This window comes from Nerophis ophidion, linkage group LG13, assembly GCF_033978795.1.
Source record: "Nerophis ophidion isolate RoL-2023_Sa linkage group LG13, RoL_Noph_v1.0, whole genome shotgun sequence".
In the NCBI taxonomy this organism is placed as follows: Eukaryota; Metazoa; Chordata; class Actinopteri; order Syngnathiformes; family Syngnathidae; genus Nerophis; species Nerophis ophidion.
Window position 1 is genome coordinate 28014876 of NC_084623.1, and position 18279 is coordinate 28033154.

At 37.7% G+C, this 18279-nt stretch overlaps 1 protein-coding gene across 50 annotated transcripts in view; it reads left to right on the forward strand.

Annotated features, from left to right (window-relative positions):
• lrrfip1a (leucine rich repeat (in FLII) interacting protein 1a) overlaps positions 1 to 18279 on the forward strand; it is a 130228-nt gene that overhangs the window by 43562 nt on the left and 68387 nt on the right. For 19 of the 50 annotated variants that reach the window (XM_061918678.1, XM_061918663.1, XM_061918669.1 and 16 more), the window contains 3 exons: positions 9469 to 9486; positions 9573 to 9644; positions 12014 to 12046. The exons of 6 other annotated variants lie outside the window; for them this stretch is intronic. In XM_061918678.1, coding sequence (XP_061774662.1) covers positions 9469 to 9486; positions 9573 to 9644; positions 12014 to 12046 — 123 coding nt within the window. The remainder of the gene's footprint in view (positions 1 to 9468; positions 9487 to 9572; positions 9645 to 12013; positions 12047 to 18279) is intronic. 25 more of the 50 variants (XM_061918665.1, XM_061918680.1, XM_061918689.1 and 22 more) reach the window with 3 other exon arrangements.

The window sequence follows — 18279 nt, forward strand, 5'->3', positions numbered from 1 at the left end:
GACTGGTAAATGGTCAGATATATCAGTAATTAAAACTCCACTTGTTATTTCCTTTTCTATAACATTAGTAAATATACTGTCAATCAGGGTTGCAGTCGTTTTTGTTATTCAAGTCTTGTAATGGATGGATATGGGCATAAACTGTACATGGAATTGATACATTTTGTAACCGTATTTTGTTTTTGAGGATTGAAAAGGTCAATATCAATATCTCCACAGACGACGTTCACCACACGTAGTGTGTGTGTGACTCTCAGTGGTACTTTAACTTTAAAGACCATTTTACAATTTATAACCACATACAGATCTATCATTATTTCCTGAAACTTTTCGATTTGAGACCCTGGTTTTCTATGCATACAACTTATTATGGCATTTCTTGATTTTAAAATCTAAATCTCCACTGTAAGACATTACATGGTTTTGTCCAAAATTAAACATTTACTAATTGATTGGCAACGCTAAATTGGCCCTTGTGTGTGAATGTGAGTGTGAATGTTGTCTGTCTATCTGTGTTAGCCCTGTGATGAGGTGGCGACTTGTCCAGGGTGTATCCGCCCGAATGCAGCTGAGATAGGCTTCAGCACCCCCCGCGACCCCAAAAGGGACAAGCGGTACAAAATGGATAGATGGATAATGACAAGTTTACTTCTCAAGTTCTGATCAACATACAATGCTACTCTCCCACCTTTTTGACGTTTTTTGTTTTTGTAAAATGCATTATATCCTACTATTTGAAAAAAGGAGAATTGTTCTTCAAATCCAAGCCTTGTCTCTGAAATTGCTTGTTCCAAACAGTCTAAGATCTTAGAAATGTTTGAATCAAGACTCCTACAGTTGAAATGTATCATGGATAATTAATCTTTAAATGTTATTTAGGTGTCATAATGGTCTACACTAAAGTATTCACAATTTTGCTGTATTTTTTTTATCAAAAATCTTATTTGGATCAATGTTGCATATCTTTTTGTTTATACTCTGTGTAATCAAATGTTTTAAAACTGCAAATGTTCATAATTAAAATATCCAGAATCTGCTTTACTGTGCTTGCAGTTGAGGTCGGTCCATCTGGCTGTGTCATGTATCCAGTTTATTGACTTTCTTGGCATTACCTTTTTTTTAATTTCTGGGTGATCCATAGCAATATTTTGTCCTTAACAGCTGTCACTTTTGCTTCTTCAGAGGGTCCATTTGGCTTGATGAGAACTCGACAGTTTCTTGTCCAGGTGTCTTGAACCTTCTTTACTTTCATCAGGATTATTGCTTCTCTTGCAATTGCAGCATTTCTCTTAGTTAGGTGCTCATTAGCATATACACCTGTACCCTTTAATTTTCTCGCATTCCCTTATATTGCTGAGCTTTTATTTACATTTTACTGAACAACTCTGTTCCAGCGTGCGTGTGCGGGTGCTTGTGCGTATGTGTGTGTGTGCGATAGTGTAACCTTCATAGACAAAATGTTTTATGAAGCGCAGCTGCATTGTTGAAGTTTTACTGCAATACTCAGCTATTACTTTTCATAAGAGAAGCTGAACAAGAACATTGCAACTGTAAGGACATGTTCTTATCAGGACAGCGCTAATAAAAGCATTCATGACATTAAAAACGAATGTGTTTCTAAAAGCCGTAATCACGAAGCAAACAATTCAAGGGCTACAACAGAGAATCTGAATATACAGTACTGTACTCTTTATGGAAGTTATGATCAGACTGTATCATTCACTGAGTGTTTTTAGGTTTTTTATCAGTTCTTGAACATTTTTTAACATCCACTGAATATATCATTTATAGTGCTGTCAAATGATAAAAGAATATTATAATAATCAGGTTAAACACACTTAAATTTCGGATAATCATGATTACTCACAAGTAACTGCTTGCTTGCGTAGTCTGAATTAACTTGAGAAAAGAACCCACTATTTTAACACCTAAGCAATTGTATTGTTAAAATGCCATACACAAACTTTTGCATGTCGTTTATTTGCTCAAAATTTGCTAACAGTTTCATCAAAAATATAGTCAATATTAATTTTAAAGTGAAATTTACCATAAAGTACAAAAGTCATAGTCAAGGCATAAATCATCTTTTTACTGATGTATGCCTTGACCTGATCACTAACCGTATAACATACCTTTTAAGTAACCATGCATGGTTTAAGTAAAGAAGCATGTACTTTCAAATACAATTGCGTGTTTAAGCTGTGTTTATATATAGTTTATGGGATAGTTATTTGTGATTACACAAAACTATGCTTTTGATATATTGTCTCAGAAAATATTTCTGATACACAAATTTAATCAGCATTTTTTTGAAACTAAATTATGCACTAATGTAATCACGATAAATATTAATAATTATAGTAGTCGTTTCAGACACAATTAACTTTGATTTCACATTTGTTTATTATTTGCCATTGTAATTGGAAGGTCAATAATGCATGTAATAATTTAAAAGTGAAAAAGAAAGACATTGAGGTGAAAACTTTGCACTGTCAAACAGAGCTAACATTACAGAATAGGAGCTTTCACATTTACAATTACAGCGAGTAAATGAAATACCACCCTGCGTGTGCTCCAAAAACTATCCTGGTAGATAAAAGTCCGCAGGGACTATTTTAGTTCCTAGTAACGAGGTGGTTCCCGAGGAACTTTGGAGGGGCTGTGGTGTCGAACGCTAATTGGTTCAACACATTTGGGGCTTTTCTGAAACGTATAATTCCAAAGTGTGTGCTTCACAAACTGTGGATTTCTCATTTCTTCTGTATTTCTATGAAAACAGACAGAAGGAAGAACGATTTGTGTGGCGTCTGTGTACTAAAGAACGCTGACCAGTGAAACTATCCTGTAGTGTTTTACTCAGCCATAGTCTTTAAACTAGCATACGGCTTCATGCTGTTTTTATTACATACTTAATTTTGATAAGCAAAGCTTGCGAGTAGCCGGCGGACACTTTCGAATGGGACCTATTATGCAAAACTATTATTTTTTACCTATTGGTACCTGTTTTTGTGTATTTGGGATCTGCATAGGTTCCAAAAATTGTAAATCAAACTATGGAGGCATTGCAAAGATATTTATGAAACAATCTTGCCTTCCTTCGTACTTCCCAAAAATGAGCCATTTGGCATTTTCCTAATTTGTGACAATTTTCCCAGTTGCGGATATCTCCATAAATGTTAGAGATTTAGTCCTCCATCGTAGTCCAACGCTGTAGTCAACAAGTTCCTTCTTTTTTTCTAAAATCTTGTTGTTCAGCACAACAAGAGGTTATGTTCCTTCGGAGCGAAGGCACATAAATAAGACTGAAATGGTTTCTATAATCTATACAAAATGTTGACCAAAGAACCACCAGTACATGTTATGTAGACCACAAGCAAATGTTTTAAATGCAGAAACAAAATTATACAAAATACGTATAAAAGTAATCAGTCGGACTTTGAAGCGGCAACTCCTGCTGTTCACTTAGACTCAACAACCTAATTTTTTGAAGATAAATGTGTACTAGAGTAGGCAGTAAACGAGTGAAACAACCACATCAAATATTTACTATTTACATGTCGTAACAATAGTCAGTGACACACCATTTGTGTAATTATTGAACTCAACTCAAGTGAACAGAATGCTATAGTATTTCTATATCTTCATGCAGTTACCGTGAGATAAACATGGACATTTATTAGTTATATTTTGTTATTTGCAGTTAAAACAAACCCTTATGAATTAATCCTTGACTAGAGGGTAGAGTTGCAACGATTTGTCGACAGTTTCGACAATAAAATTTGTTGCTGACAAATTTGTCGTCGACAATAGTTGTGATGTCATCACTCATGTTTTTACGGATGAATGCATCAAGCGAGTCACCGCGGCCATTCAAATAATCAATCAATCAGTCAATGTTTATTTATATAACCCTAAATCACAAGTGTCTCAATGGGCTGCACAAGCCGCAACTTCTATTACTTCTATTATATTTATATAGCGCTTTTTCTCTAGTGACTCAACGCGCTTTAAATAGGAAAACCCAATATCTAATTTTTACATTTAAACCAGTGTGGGTGGCACTGGGAGCAGGTGGGTAAAGCGTCTTGCCCAAGGACACAACGGCAGTGACTAAGATGGCTGAAGCAGGGATCGAACCTAAAACCCTAAAGTTGCTGGCACGGCCGCTCTACCAACCGAGCTATACAGCACAACGACATCCTCTGTTCAGATCCCACATAAGGGCAAGGAAAAACTCACAACCCAGTGGGATGTCAAAATGAATGACCATGAGGAACCTTGAAGAGGACCGCAGATGTGGGTGACCACCCCCCTCTCTAGGGGAGACCGGATGCAATGGACGTCGAGTGGGTCTAGCATAATATTGTGAAAATACAGTCCATAGTGGATCTAACATAATAGTGAGAGTTTAGTCCAAAGTGGGGCCAGCAGGAGACCATCCCGAGTGGAGACAGGTCAGCAGCCCAGAGATGTCCCAAACCGATGCACAGGCGAGCGGTCCACCCTGAGTCCCGACTCTGGACAGCCAGCACTTCATCCATGGCCAGCGGACCTGTGCCCCCCCCCCTTCCACAAGGGAGAGAGTGGTAGAGCGGAAAAGAAAAGAAACGGCGGATCAACTGGTCTAAGGTCTATTTAAAGGCTAGAGTGTACACATGAGTTTTAAGATGGGACTTAAATGCTTCTACTGAGGTAGCATCTCTAACCTTTGCTGGTTGGGCATTCCATAGTACTGTATTCTGAATAGAAAATGCTCTATAGCCCGCAGACTTTTTTTTGGCCCTGGAAATCACTTATAAGCCGGTGTTCTTTGAACGCAAATTTCTTGCCGGTACATATGGTACCATACAAATGGCAAGATAGGATGGAACTAGACAGTGTAGTATTTTATACATAAGTAGTAAAACCTTAAAGTCACATCTTAAGTGCACAGGAAGCCAGTGCAGGTGAGCCAGTATAGGCGTAATATGATCAAGCGTTCTTGTTCTTGTCAAAAGTCTAGCAGCCGCATTTTGTACCACCTGTAAAAATTTTAATGCTAGAAATAGTGAAACCTGAAAATAATACGTTACAGTAATCGAGACGAGACGTAACGAACGCATGAATAAAGATCTCAGCGTCGCTAGTGGACAAAATGGAACGGATTTTAGAGATATTAGGGAGATGAAAGAAGACCGTTTTAGTAACACTCTTGATGTGTGACTCAAACGAGAGTTGGGTCGAAAATAATACCCAGATTCTGTACCGAGTCACCTTGTGTAATTGTTTGGATGTCAAATGTTAAGGTGGTATTTTTAAATAGGTGTCTGTGTCTGGCAGGACGGATAATCAGCATTTCCGTTTTCCTGGCGTTGAGTTGCAAAAAGTTAGTGGACATCCATTGTTTAATTTCATTAGGACACGCCTCCAGCTGACTACAATCGGGCGTGTTGGTCAGTTTTAGGGGCATGTACAGTTGGGTGTCATCAGCATAACAATGAAAGCTATTACTGTATTTGCATATGATGTCACCTAGTGGCATCATGTAAATGCTGAAGAGTGCAGGGCCAAGAACCGAACCCTGGGGAACTCCACACGTTACCTTAACATAGTCCAATGTCACATTATTATGGAAGACGCACTGCGTCAGTAAGATAGGAGTTAAACCAAGACAAGCCTAAGTCTGACATACCAATACGTGTTTTGATATGCTCTAATAAAATATTATGATTGAAAGCAGCGCTAAAATCAAGAAGCAGCAACCTCTCCGGATTATCTAAACCTTTTGATGATATTACGGACCGTAGAGGGTGAAATCCCTATATTCCTGAGCCCATTTGGGGATATCTTTTACACACTGATGTCGGTTTTTGATGCAGTACCGCCTGAGGATCGAAGGTCACGGGCATTCAAAGTTAGTTTTGGGCCTTGCCACTAACATGCAGTGATTTCTCCAGATTCTCTGAACCTTTTGATGATGTTAAAGACCGTAGATGGTGTGAAATCCCTTAATTCTTTGCAATAGCTTGTTGAGAAATGTTCTTAAACTGTTTGAAAATTTGCTCACGTCTTTGTTCCCGAAGTGCTGACCCTCGCCAATCCTTTTCTGTGAATGACTGAGCATTTCATGGAAGCTGTTGTTATATCCCATAATGGCACCCACCTGTTCCTAATTAGCCTGTTCACCTGTGGGATGTTCCAAATAGGTGTTTGATGAGTATTCCTCAACTTCCCCAGTCTTTTTTGCCACCCGTGCCAGCTTTTTTTAAACATTTTAATATTTGCAAAAAATAACAAAGTTGACCAGTTTAAACGTTAAGTATCTTCTCTTTGCAGTGTATTCAATTGAATATAGGTGGAAAAGGATTTGCAAATCATTGTATTCTGTTTTTATTTACGATTTACACAATGTGCCAACTTCACTGGTTTTGTGTTTTGTATATTCCTTGGAGAGTGGACAGTTTTGGTATCTCCATGCAGCTGTTTCTCTGTCAGAAACACCATCAGCAGCTTCTTCAAATTTTCATGGATAAATGTCTGCCGTTTTAAAATAATTTAGGGTTGTTAACGACAAACCGATGCAACCTGATATCCGGTTCGATACGTGGCCGGTTTGGCTACGCCAGTTACAGCCCATTCAATCAAAAAAGTTCAGCTATGAATCTTTAGGTTAATCAAGTGTCAACACATAACCCAATTATTGCGCTGAACTACAAAACGGTTGATGATTTTTGTCCGTGATAAGAGTCAACCGCTTGTTACATTACTTACACAACTGGAGACGAGAATAGAAGTATATACATGGTCCGGGTGTCATGCGAGACTAGCAATCAATAGGCAGTTTGTCTGATAAACAACGCTGGACTCACGACTGCCCGCCCACAAGATACATAACGTGAACACCACAGACCGTCCCCCTGCTGTACCATCCGTCAATATTGTAACATCCCAAGTAATGGCGACTCAAACATATTCCCATTTTGTCTTTATTGTACAACATGCTAAGGGCTCAATCTCCGTGTCTTGCTCTCTTTTCCGGCAACTTTCCTTTCCCCTTTTAACTCCACAGCTGTGTCTTAATTCGGCAGCTGCATCCTTCACAGTGCACATTTGTGAGGTGCTACATCATTGCGGTGCGCAAAGGCTGTCCCATTTCAAAAAAGCCAACTCTCCTTCGAATCCGCCTGACAAATGGGTCCTTTCGTCCCATTAGGAGAAAGTGTGCGTCATGTACAGTTCACGTCCTTTCATATGCTGAGAACCTTTGCGCACTCAACTTTGAAAATTATTTTCAACCTGGCGGCACTATGCGGAGCGGAAAGAGTGACTTTGAAATGTAAATATAGCTTTGTTTATTCTTTTAAAACAGCTAAAAACAGACATGTCTAGCTGGACTGACAGTAGTGATATACATTTGTGATAAAATACAAGACTATCGTAATGTTGAGCGACCTCCGTGCTTTTTGCCCTTTTCTTTACTTCCAGGGAGAGCCATATATCCGGCCGTTACAAACAGTTTCATGCCTGAAACTTTTTTTCAACGTTGGAAGAAAAAAGCCTGACATCTTTTAATTTACTTTTTTATACTGCAAGAAGTTGAAAATTATGTTTTATTAATGTGTGGCGGAATAAGGAAGTATTGTAAATGTGTAAATTAATGTGCCACTATTAGTTATTGCAGTTTTTTGTGTACATTTGCATGTTATTTAAAAACGTTTTTCTTCTATAAATGAATGTGGTCTTGTGTTTAATCTTTCTTTTGTTTAACCTTTCTTTTTGTTTGTTTTTGTTGCTTGTTTTGTTTTTTTGCTGTGCGGAATAATCGAGGACATGGATTTGGACAAGGCAATTTAAAGAACAATGGAGCAAAAATAACTGACACAAAACACATACCGTATTTCCTTGAATTGCCGCCGGGCATATAGTATGTGCCTGCCTTAAATTACTGCTGGGTCAAACTCGCTTCGCAAAATAATTAGCGCATGCTTAGTATTACCGCTGGGTCAAACTCGTGACGTCACGAGTGACACTTCCCCTGTCATCATTTTCAAAATGGAGGAGGCTGATTTGAATACTTTGTAATCGCATAAAGGGAAGAAGATTAAGAGCTATTCAGTAGGATTTAAGGTCCAATCTATTGCTTACCGGAATGCTAAAAAGAACAGTAAGCAGCTATGTTTTATTAATATACCTGTGGAGCCGACGGTCCGACAGACAGGCAGGGCACGCTGGAGTTGGCGATGTGGGAACTCGTTGCTCTCTCCCTCGTCGCGTGACGAGGGAGAGAGCACCAAGTTCCTAAAGAGTAAATAGAGCAAGAGCACACCAGTCACTTCCTGCTACCGGCATACAACTACAGCTGATTGGACTGTGGTGGTCACGTGACTAGGAATCGCGCAAAGAGTAAATAGAAAGGCAAGAGCCTAATCGTCTCCACAAATGTATGTATGTATTTGACACATGCGTTACATAAAGGTAAGACCATAATAACGTTTTTTTATCAAATGTGCTTTTCATGATGGTATCCTTCATCACACTCAAATTTTTACTGCATGCCTTTGGTAAGCGCAGGAGTGAGAAGAGGTTTTAAAATAATTAGCGCATGCTTACTTTTACCACATGCCTTTGGTAAGCGCAGGACTGAGAAGAGGTTTTAAATTAAATAGCTCCCCGGCGGCAATTCAAGGAAATACGGTATTTATATACCAGTTTGGATGATAATTTAAAAACAAAGTATTTTTTTAACCTGTGTAAATTATTAAACTAATATGCCAAAACTGCAGTTGTTGTGAATCATTTCCTCTTCCTTTATTGCAAATAATTATAGGATAATGATAATGTTATGCTATTCCAATATTTACTGTTACTGGTAATAATGCAAGCAATGTGACAAGATTATATAAGTACATCAATTGTGAATCACATATTAATAAAGTAAATTGTGTGGTGTTGCTGTATGGATAGACCGTGAGGACTACAAAAGTGTAATCTGAGGCACTCATACCCTGCAGTACTAGTGTAGTACTACTTACTAATTCCCCATCATATGAGGCACAGATATTTTCCTAGTTTTTTGTCTAGTTTTTGGTCTACTACTACACCAGAATGAAAGGTATTTTATTCTCACCGGATACCCTCATGTGCTAGTAAAATCACAGGCAGGCCAGCACACATGATAAAGTACCGGTACTTAGAGTTGTATGAACATGTTTGTAAATGTGTAGTCATTTTGTGCACCATGCTCAACTTAGTCACCTTAAAATATCCTATAATCAATCAAAAATACTTTGGGTTGTTTACTACAACTCAACCATGTGCAGGATGTACTGCTATGTAGTATTACGTTATTATGTCATTATTTTTAACCTGCTGTTAAATATGAAACATCACATTTCATCTCGGATTTCTTGGTATCGATCACACCTCACAAACTCATTTCTGTTTCTCCTGTTTCATGTCACACACCCACCCACTGTGATTGCTGTGCAGATCTTTCAGGTACAAAAGGTAAGCTTCCTCCTGTCACTCTGCTATACATGTATTATAGTAATTAAATATATATTTGCAAATGTCTTCATGCTTTGGTTTCTCAGAAATATTATGGCTTGGACAGCAAATTAGATGACAGAGTGGACGACAAATGGGGAGATATCGAGCAATGGATGGTATAGTTTTAAATACCTATAAATGTGCTTAATGTTTGTGTTTGTTTGAAGTTGTTCCTTAACAATAAAATAGATTATAATTAATCAAATCTTAATCCTGTGTAATAATGGATTTAGTGAAGCAAACCTAATAACCATTTGGCTTCTTTTTGCATGGATTGACTGTCTATAAAGGGGACCTATGATAATTTTGCTCTTTTCTGAAATATTAGTGTTAGATACCTGTGTTAAAAAAACAAAAACATTATACAATAAGGTTCATGCATTTAGGCGTGAGTTTGCATGCAGTTTTGGATGCCTCCTAAAGATGTTTTACGCTCTGTAAACAGTTGACCATTTGTGATGTCACAGACTGACATATACTTTAGCTTTCCTGAAAATGCAAGTACTAGGCAGAAGTGAAAGAGGTGTTTTTCCAGCAAACAAAAGAAGAATACTTTATTTGTCGAAATTTTACATGGAATGTTTTTGTTAACATGGGCAACTTTGACGCTGGATTAGCCCCTAAACTGCTACTAAAAGACAATGTCATTTAGACGTAACTTGGTTGTTGAAGAAGCACAAAAGAAAGCTGTAAGTTAAACTTTTTTTTGGATTGTGGAAAAGTGGTAATTTATAGCATATGGTTTATACTGGAAAGAGTAAATCAATCCTTTGGCTGTGCCTGCCAGCATGTAAGAAATATGAAGCTAGGGCTAGTGCTGATTACCATTCAGACACATCTTGAAGTAGCCTTAGTTCTTGAGAAATTTCGATTTGTCCTGCCTCTACTTCTGGATCAAAGATTATGGATCCTGCACATATGGCTGTATTTCAACATTGTACATTTTTGATACCGTAAAAAAGAAAGTTTGTTGTTTCTGATGGGGTGGGGAAGCAAGGAGTGTAAGCAAGAGAGGGCGGGGTCTAGAGGCGTAGACAAACTCAAAAATTGGGTGAAAAATGTGACTGTGGAGGAAAATGTACATAATTACCTTTTATTAGAGCACAAAAAAGTATTTTGGATGTAGATTAAAATAATCATAGGTCCCCTTTATTTTATCAATGACTTTAAATGACAATGCATCCTATCAAATTTTAATCATACCAACCATGAGTGTATTTAGCATGAATATTTTTTGGGGAATGTTGCCTATCATCCACAATCCTTATTTGAGGCAATAACACACATGTTTTTCTCTTTTCTGTATGTTTTGAATTGTAAAAAACTGCTATTAAGAGGTGGCGAACAACTAGTCATTTTCACTGAGCGCATAGCAACAAACACTATTTGCCATTGACGACTACTTTGGGACAAAAGATGATGTACTACCTTATCTTTTTTTATCCTGACTATACAGAGGATGAGCTTAACGTTTTAAAAGCTTAATAAGAAGAAGATCTAGCCCTACTGATACACTCATTATTATGTAGGGGTATTGCTAAGTGCAAAACAATGCAATACAAAATATGAACATAGGAAAACAGTGTCTACTCTGACTGGGATGACAACTAATGGGATGTTTGTATCTTTTAGCACCAAACTTTAGACGATTAATTCATCATAACCTCCACTTCTTAGATAAAAAAATGCTGGAATGAAACAAGAATCTTGTCTTCCTAGCGATGCATTCAGGTCTAAGTTGAAATTCAGAGTTGACCAATTTTCATTATACATGATTTATCATTTACTATTAATTACAAACATAGGCGATTCAGCAGCAGCAGTAGCTCAGTAGCTAGCCTACTTATTGCTAGTGGGAGTGTCTAAGTGATCAGAGCACTGTGTTACTAAAAGTAGTTCCTCTGTGTTCGCTTTTACGATAACAATGTCGCTATAACTTGGTTTAAATGCAGATTTAGGCATGTAAATTGAGCGTTTTTAGATGTTTTTTATTGGTGGAGGACCTTCCCATTCATTACCTCCATTGTTAGCCGCCTCGTACTTGGAGTATTTTACAACTTACTGTAGAATACACAGAAAACGGAACATTTTTAAAAAGTGCATCTTTCCTTTAACCCTTTGTACAATTGTACGTCAGTACATACTGATGTACAATTGTACATATACTGTACAATTGTACAAATGATGATCAACAGATGATCACCAGTATTACAGTACATAATGTATGTTGTGGTATGCTGCGTGGCCCACGAAGTGATGATAGAGAAACTAAAGATATGGGCATGGTGTGGAATGAAATAATATTATTGAAATGACAATGATGTATAGAAATCATTTTGTTGGCTGAAGTGAAAATATGCAAACTCCTAATTGACTGTAAAATCTCAAACGTTCTCCATCTTCTGTTTGTGATGTCCCATATTTGTCATCTCCTCCTTCACTCTTCATCTCCTTCCTCGCCTTCATCCTTCCCTCCCTCATGCAGGAAGACAGTGAGAGATACTCACGCCCCTCAAAGGTGCACACGCTTTGTAGCTTCCCTTTCATTCATTCTTACATACATTCACACAATTCTACCTATTGATACATAATAAATAGGCATACATTTCTACTTTTTGATCAAACATATACATATCCAAACATTTGTACTAAATTGTATTGATATGTACCTACATATTTATTCATACATATTTATTGATCCATCCAACCATCCATTTTCTACCGTTGGTCCCTTTTGGGGTCGCGGGGGGTGCTGGAGCCTATCTCAGCTGCATTTGAGCGGAAGACGGAGTACACCGTGGACAAGTCGCCACCTCATCACAGGGCCAACACAGATAGACATGCTCATACAAACATATTCATGCATAATCACATATACCTATATAAACACATGCGCATGTTTATATAGGTATATGTGAGTATATTCATACAAACTGACTAATTGTTATGCACAGACATACTCATACATGCTAAGGATGTAACAATAAGCAGTACAAAACGTGAGTTAATATTACCGTTTTAAATTAAAAATACCGTAAAACCGTGATTGATAACACTTTGAGAAGTAACAGTGCTTTCCGATTGAAGACAATGGACCCTAAGCTTGATACCGGTTTAATGCCCTGTGCTGCTCTGAGAATGAATGAAAAAAAAAACACTTCAGCTGTCAAGAAATCAGCCGCTTCTGAACAAAATTTTAGAGCATTCTAGTGCACATTTAATGTTAATGGTAATTCATTGCCACCGATGCAGGTATTCATACTTACATACATACTGTAAGTATTCATACATGCATACATATGTATTCCATAAATGTATACATTCATATTCATACATGTATGTACATACATATTTATACATGAATAGGTAATCATACATACTGTACATACATATTTATACAGGAATAGGTAATCATACATACAGTACATAACTATTCTTACATGCATACATAGGTATTCCTACTATTCATACATGCATACATAGGTATTAATACATGCATACATATATACATACAGTATGTATTCATACATGCACACATATACATTCATACATGCATACGTACATATTCATACATACATAATATTTGTGTATATGCACAGATATACACATAATCATACATACATATTCATGCATGCATACATAGGTGATCATACATGCATACATAGGTATTCATACATACATATTCATATATAAGTATTCATAGAGGCATACATAGAGTTGGGTGATTATATGATTGTGATCGATGATCGTGTTTAATTTGAGTCATATCACGGTGATAACCTTTTAGCATATATTACCTGGGTCAAACATTGCAGAAATGTCTGTTAGAAGATACTGCAGTAGTAAACAGTAGGAAAGCAACAATGCTCAGTATAATCCTCCACTGAACAATACCCTTTTATTGACCATGATGATAATCCCGTGTGTGTTTGTGTACAGGGGCTTGAATGAATGTGTTTGTGTCTCTGCGCGACCGTTCCTGTCCACCATCATGAAAGTCAGTCTCGTCACAAAATGTGTCACTTAATCATTGTTCAATCAGCATTGTGTCTATGTCTACTTATGCAGCTGGAAGTGCAGCCCAGAAAAACAAAATAAAGAAATATGGCTAAAATTTGCATTGACGTTGAAACCCAACATTGACGAGGAGCAGCAACTTCAGTGACAGACTTTATTCTCACTGTCTGCTGCAGCTCACCAGTAATTCGGCCCTGAATGCGGACTCGCAGGCAGGCACAGAATGTCTAAAACTGTATTGGTCCAGACTGGAAGAATAAACACTCATAGTAATTCCATCCATCCATCCATCCATTTTCTACCGCTTGTCCCTTTCGGGATTGTGGGGGGTTCTGGAGCATATCCCAGCTGTATTAGGGCGGTAGGCAGGGTACACCCTGGAGAAGTCGCCACCTCATCACAGGGCCAACACAGATAGACAGATGACATTCATACTCACATTCACACGCAGGGGCCAATTTAGTGTTGCCAATCAACCTATTCTCAGGTGCATGTCTTTGGAGGAGACAGGAAGCCGGCGTTCCCGGAGGGAACCCATACAGTCACGGGGAGAACATGCAAACTCCACACAGAAAGATCAATGTAATCAGAAATGATACATTTTTATTTCAAAATATTTTTCATCATAAATCATTTATATCCAACATCTACTAAAAAACTCTGCTGACACTTTTTGTTGAAATCATGTTTTAATTTACCAGATAAACACATTTTGTTCCTGAAATAATCAAGTTTTATGTGTTGGTACAACATTTTTTTTTACAGTACTTCATATTCAAATTGCACTTTCATGTACTGTCATTGAATATAAGCTACAGTATTTGAGTTTTTAAAAAAACTCCACAATCTGGGTCACCGCTTAACGTTTGCCAAACCACTGGTGAGAAGCACTTATGTATACAAATAATCAAAGTATACAAAAACTAATTTACTATTTGAAAATGCTTAATAAATGTTAAGCTTGAGCCTCCAGCTCCTGCTACACTCTTCCTTTGACATGCACCCTACCTGAATTTCACGAGCATCTACTGCTGGTAAAGTCTTTCTACCACTAAAACTCACAAACAACACGCTTCCTGACTGACAATGCCTCCCAAATCCATAAAATCACAAGAAAAGGCAGATGCCGATGCTACACCATCTTATCGGACCACAGATCAACCCTGCTAAATGAGCTCAAAACATCCTTTTGCGAGGTGAATGAGAAGCTGGACGGACTTCAATAGACGGTCAGCAATCATAACCACAGACTGACCTCTTTGGAGGAAAATGCCGAATCCGTACATCAGCGGTTGGAGCAAGTAGAGGCTGTTTGTGACATGCTGCAGGCCGACAACATGAAGCTAAAAGCTAAGCTAACCGACCTGGAGGGAAGGAACAGGCGGAGTAATGCCCGGCTCGTTGGCTTACCTGAAGGGATGGAAGGCCCGCAACCATCAAAGTTTTTTTCCCATTTGCTGAAGGAAGTACTTGGCGAGGAAGTATTTGCCTCTCCACCTGAGCTGGACCGCGCTCATCGTAGCCTGGCTCCCAAGCCGGGAAACGGGGACAAGCCGCGACCTATCCTGCTTTCCTTTCTCCGCTTCCAGAAGAAAGACCTGCTGACTCGGGAGGCTAGAAAGAGAGGAACGCTGCACTTCCACGGGCATGCTTTCCGGGTGTACGAGGACTACTCTCATTAGGTAGTCAATCAGCGGAGGGCCTACCGGACTGTGATGGCGTCTTTGTACAAAATGGGACTCAAACCCTCGCTACTCTACCCGGCCAAGCTCCCCATCACAAAGACGGACGGCATCCGCGTTTGGCTCGGATCAGTAGCCGAAGCTTACAGCTACATCCAGGCGTATAAAGACTCCATAACGATCCCAACAACAAACTGTGTTTGTGAGTCACAGTGAGTTTAAGACCTGAACTGTATGATCATATTTTGTGTGTGTGTTTGTATGCACATGTTTCACTGGAGGTAGATACAAATGTGTCATTTGTACAAAGAAAAATAAACTAGAATAAAATGGAATGTGAATTGAAAAATATTGGTAATATCTTTACCAATATTGGTAAAAAAGGAAATTGAACGTAGAAGTACTGATAATATTTATAGTAGTGAATTGTGTAATATTTATAATTATACCTAACTAGACTTTTATGACAATATCATTTATAACTGTAATTTAAATGAGTTTGGCAGTGATATAGATCCCGATTGCAATCTTTACAATAATATTACCAGAAACTGTGAGTACTACACAGATGAACAATTTAAATGTGTGAATACGGACAAATCATTTACTGTTATACACTTCAATAGCCGAAGCTTGTTTAAAAATCTTTACAATATTACTGAATATTTTAGCCAGTTCAAAAAATTTAGTGTTGTTGCATTCTCAGAGACTTGGCTCGACGATAACAAGTGCTGTGAAATGAGATTGGATGGTTATGAATTATTCACCACAAACAGAGTTGAAAAAAGGGGAGGAGGAGTTGCACTTTTTGTAAATCAAGATTTAAAATGTTGGAAGATTGACAGCAAATCTACTGCTATTGCTGGAGTATTTGAATGTATAACTGTAGAAATCGAAGAAGAAAAATAAAAAAAAATAAACGTCAGTTGTGTCTATAGAACACCTGGATCATGTCTGGATACATTCAATGAAAAACTTGATTATTTATTTAGTAAGTCAAATAAAATCCATATTGTGTGCGGTGATTTTAATAATAATCTTATGAATCCCATGGACAGTACCAAAACAACAGATTTTATAACAGGATTGTACAGTAATAATTTATTTCCCCTTATAACAAAACCAACCCGAATAGCCGTAGACTTTGCCACACGGATCGATAACATTTTCACCAATCAACCGGAGAATCAAATAACAGCAGGATTGCTATTTAATGACATAAGTGATCATCTACCTGTATTCAGCATTTTCCACAATTTCTTTGATAGGAGAAAAGATAAAAAAGCTGTCCAATATAGATTTATTAGACATCAAACACACGAAACTATGGCAGCATTCAAGTCTGAGTTATGTGCCCAAGACTGGAGGGAGGTTTATACCTCCACAGACCCGGATGAGGCATATGAAACTTTTCTTAATATTTTCATAAAACTGTACGATAAGCACTGTCCAATTAAAAACATGTCATTAAAGATAGCACCGTTAAAGACAAACTGTGGATCACAAGAGGACTTCAGTATTCCTCTCGCAGCCGAGAGGAATACTGAAGTCTTGCAAAAAGAAAAATTATCTTTACAGAAGACATTTAAAGTACAGAACCAAAGAAACTGAACACAAATATAAAACGTACAAAAATAAGTTCCATCCATCCATTTTCTACCGCTTATTCCCTTTCGGGGTCGCGGGGGGCGCTGGCGCCTATCTCAGCTACAATCGGGCGGAAGGCAGGGTACACCCTGGACAAGTCGCCACCTCATCGCAGCAAAAATAAGGTAACACAAATAATAAAGCACTGCAAGCAAACATTACTGTAACCTATTAGAACAACAAAAAAATAGTATCCAGGGTACGTGGAAAGTTTTAAATGGTATCATTAAAAAAAAACATGACACACAAGGGACATCCTAGCTATTTTATAGAAAATAATCTAACTAGAAATGAACCTAAAGGGATAACTGATGCTTTTAACAACTTTTTTGTAAATGTTGGACCTAATCTAGCAAATGAAATTGTACAACCTGTAAACAGTGCAAAATTTAATGAACAAACCATTCAAAACAATTTAGAATCGTTTTTTATGTCCCCTGTTAATGAAAGTGAAATCAAAACAATTGTAAATTCTCAGGAAAACAAGAAGTCAACAGACTGCTCTGACTTGGACTTTTCTCTGATCAATGAAGCTGTTGATTTTATAGCTGTTCCATTCACTTATATTTGCAATATTTCTTTTATAAAAGGTGTCTTCCCAAAGAAAATGAAAACGGCAAAAGTCATTCCCATCCTCAAAAGTGGAGATAAGCATCAGTTCACAAACTATAGGCCTATTTCTTTACTCTCACAATTTTCAAAAGTCCTTGAAAAATTATTTGTGTCAAGACTTGACAGTTTTATTGATAAGCACCACTTGCTAAGTGAACACCAATACGGTTTTCGATCTAACAGGTCCACTTCCATGGCAGTGATGGAACTAGTTGAGGAGGTAACCACCGCAATCGATAAGAGGGAGTTTGCTGTCGGTGTTTTTATTGACCTGAGCAAGGCCTTTGACACCATTGATCACACATTACTTTTAAACAAAATGCAGAGGTATGGTGTCAGAGGTCTTGCTCATGATTGGTTGAAAAGTTATCTTGGTGGCAGAGAGCATATGTGCATATGAACAATGTAGATTCAGATAAAAAGATCATAACACATGGAGTACCCCAAGGTTCTGTACTGGGACCAAAATTGTTTTTACTGTATATTAATGATATTTCTAAAATCCTTAAAAAACTCAACTGTATTATTTTTGCTGATGATACAAGTCTGTACTGTTCTGGGCAAGACCTTGACCAACTCCTAGATACTGTAGAGATCAAACTCCACATACTAAAGCAATGGTTTGATGCCAATAAACTATCAATCAACCTAAATAAAACTAAATATATAATTTTTGGAAATAGGAAAAATAACATACAGCGTCATATAAGAATTGATGATATGGAGATAGAAAGGGTGTATTCAATAACATTTTTGGGAATCTATATAGATGATAAATTAAATTGGAAACTGT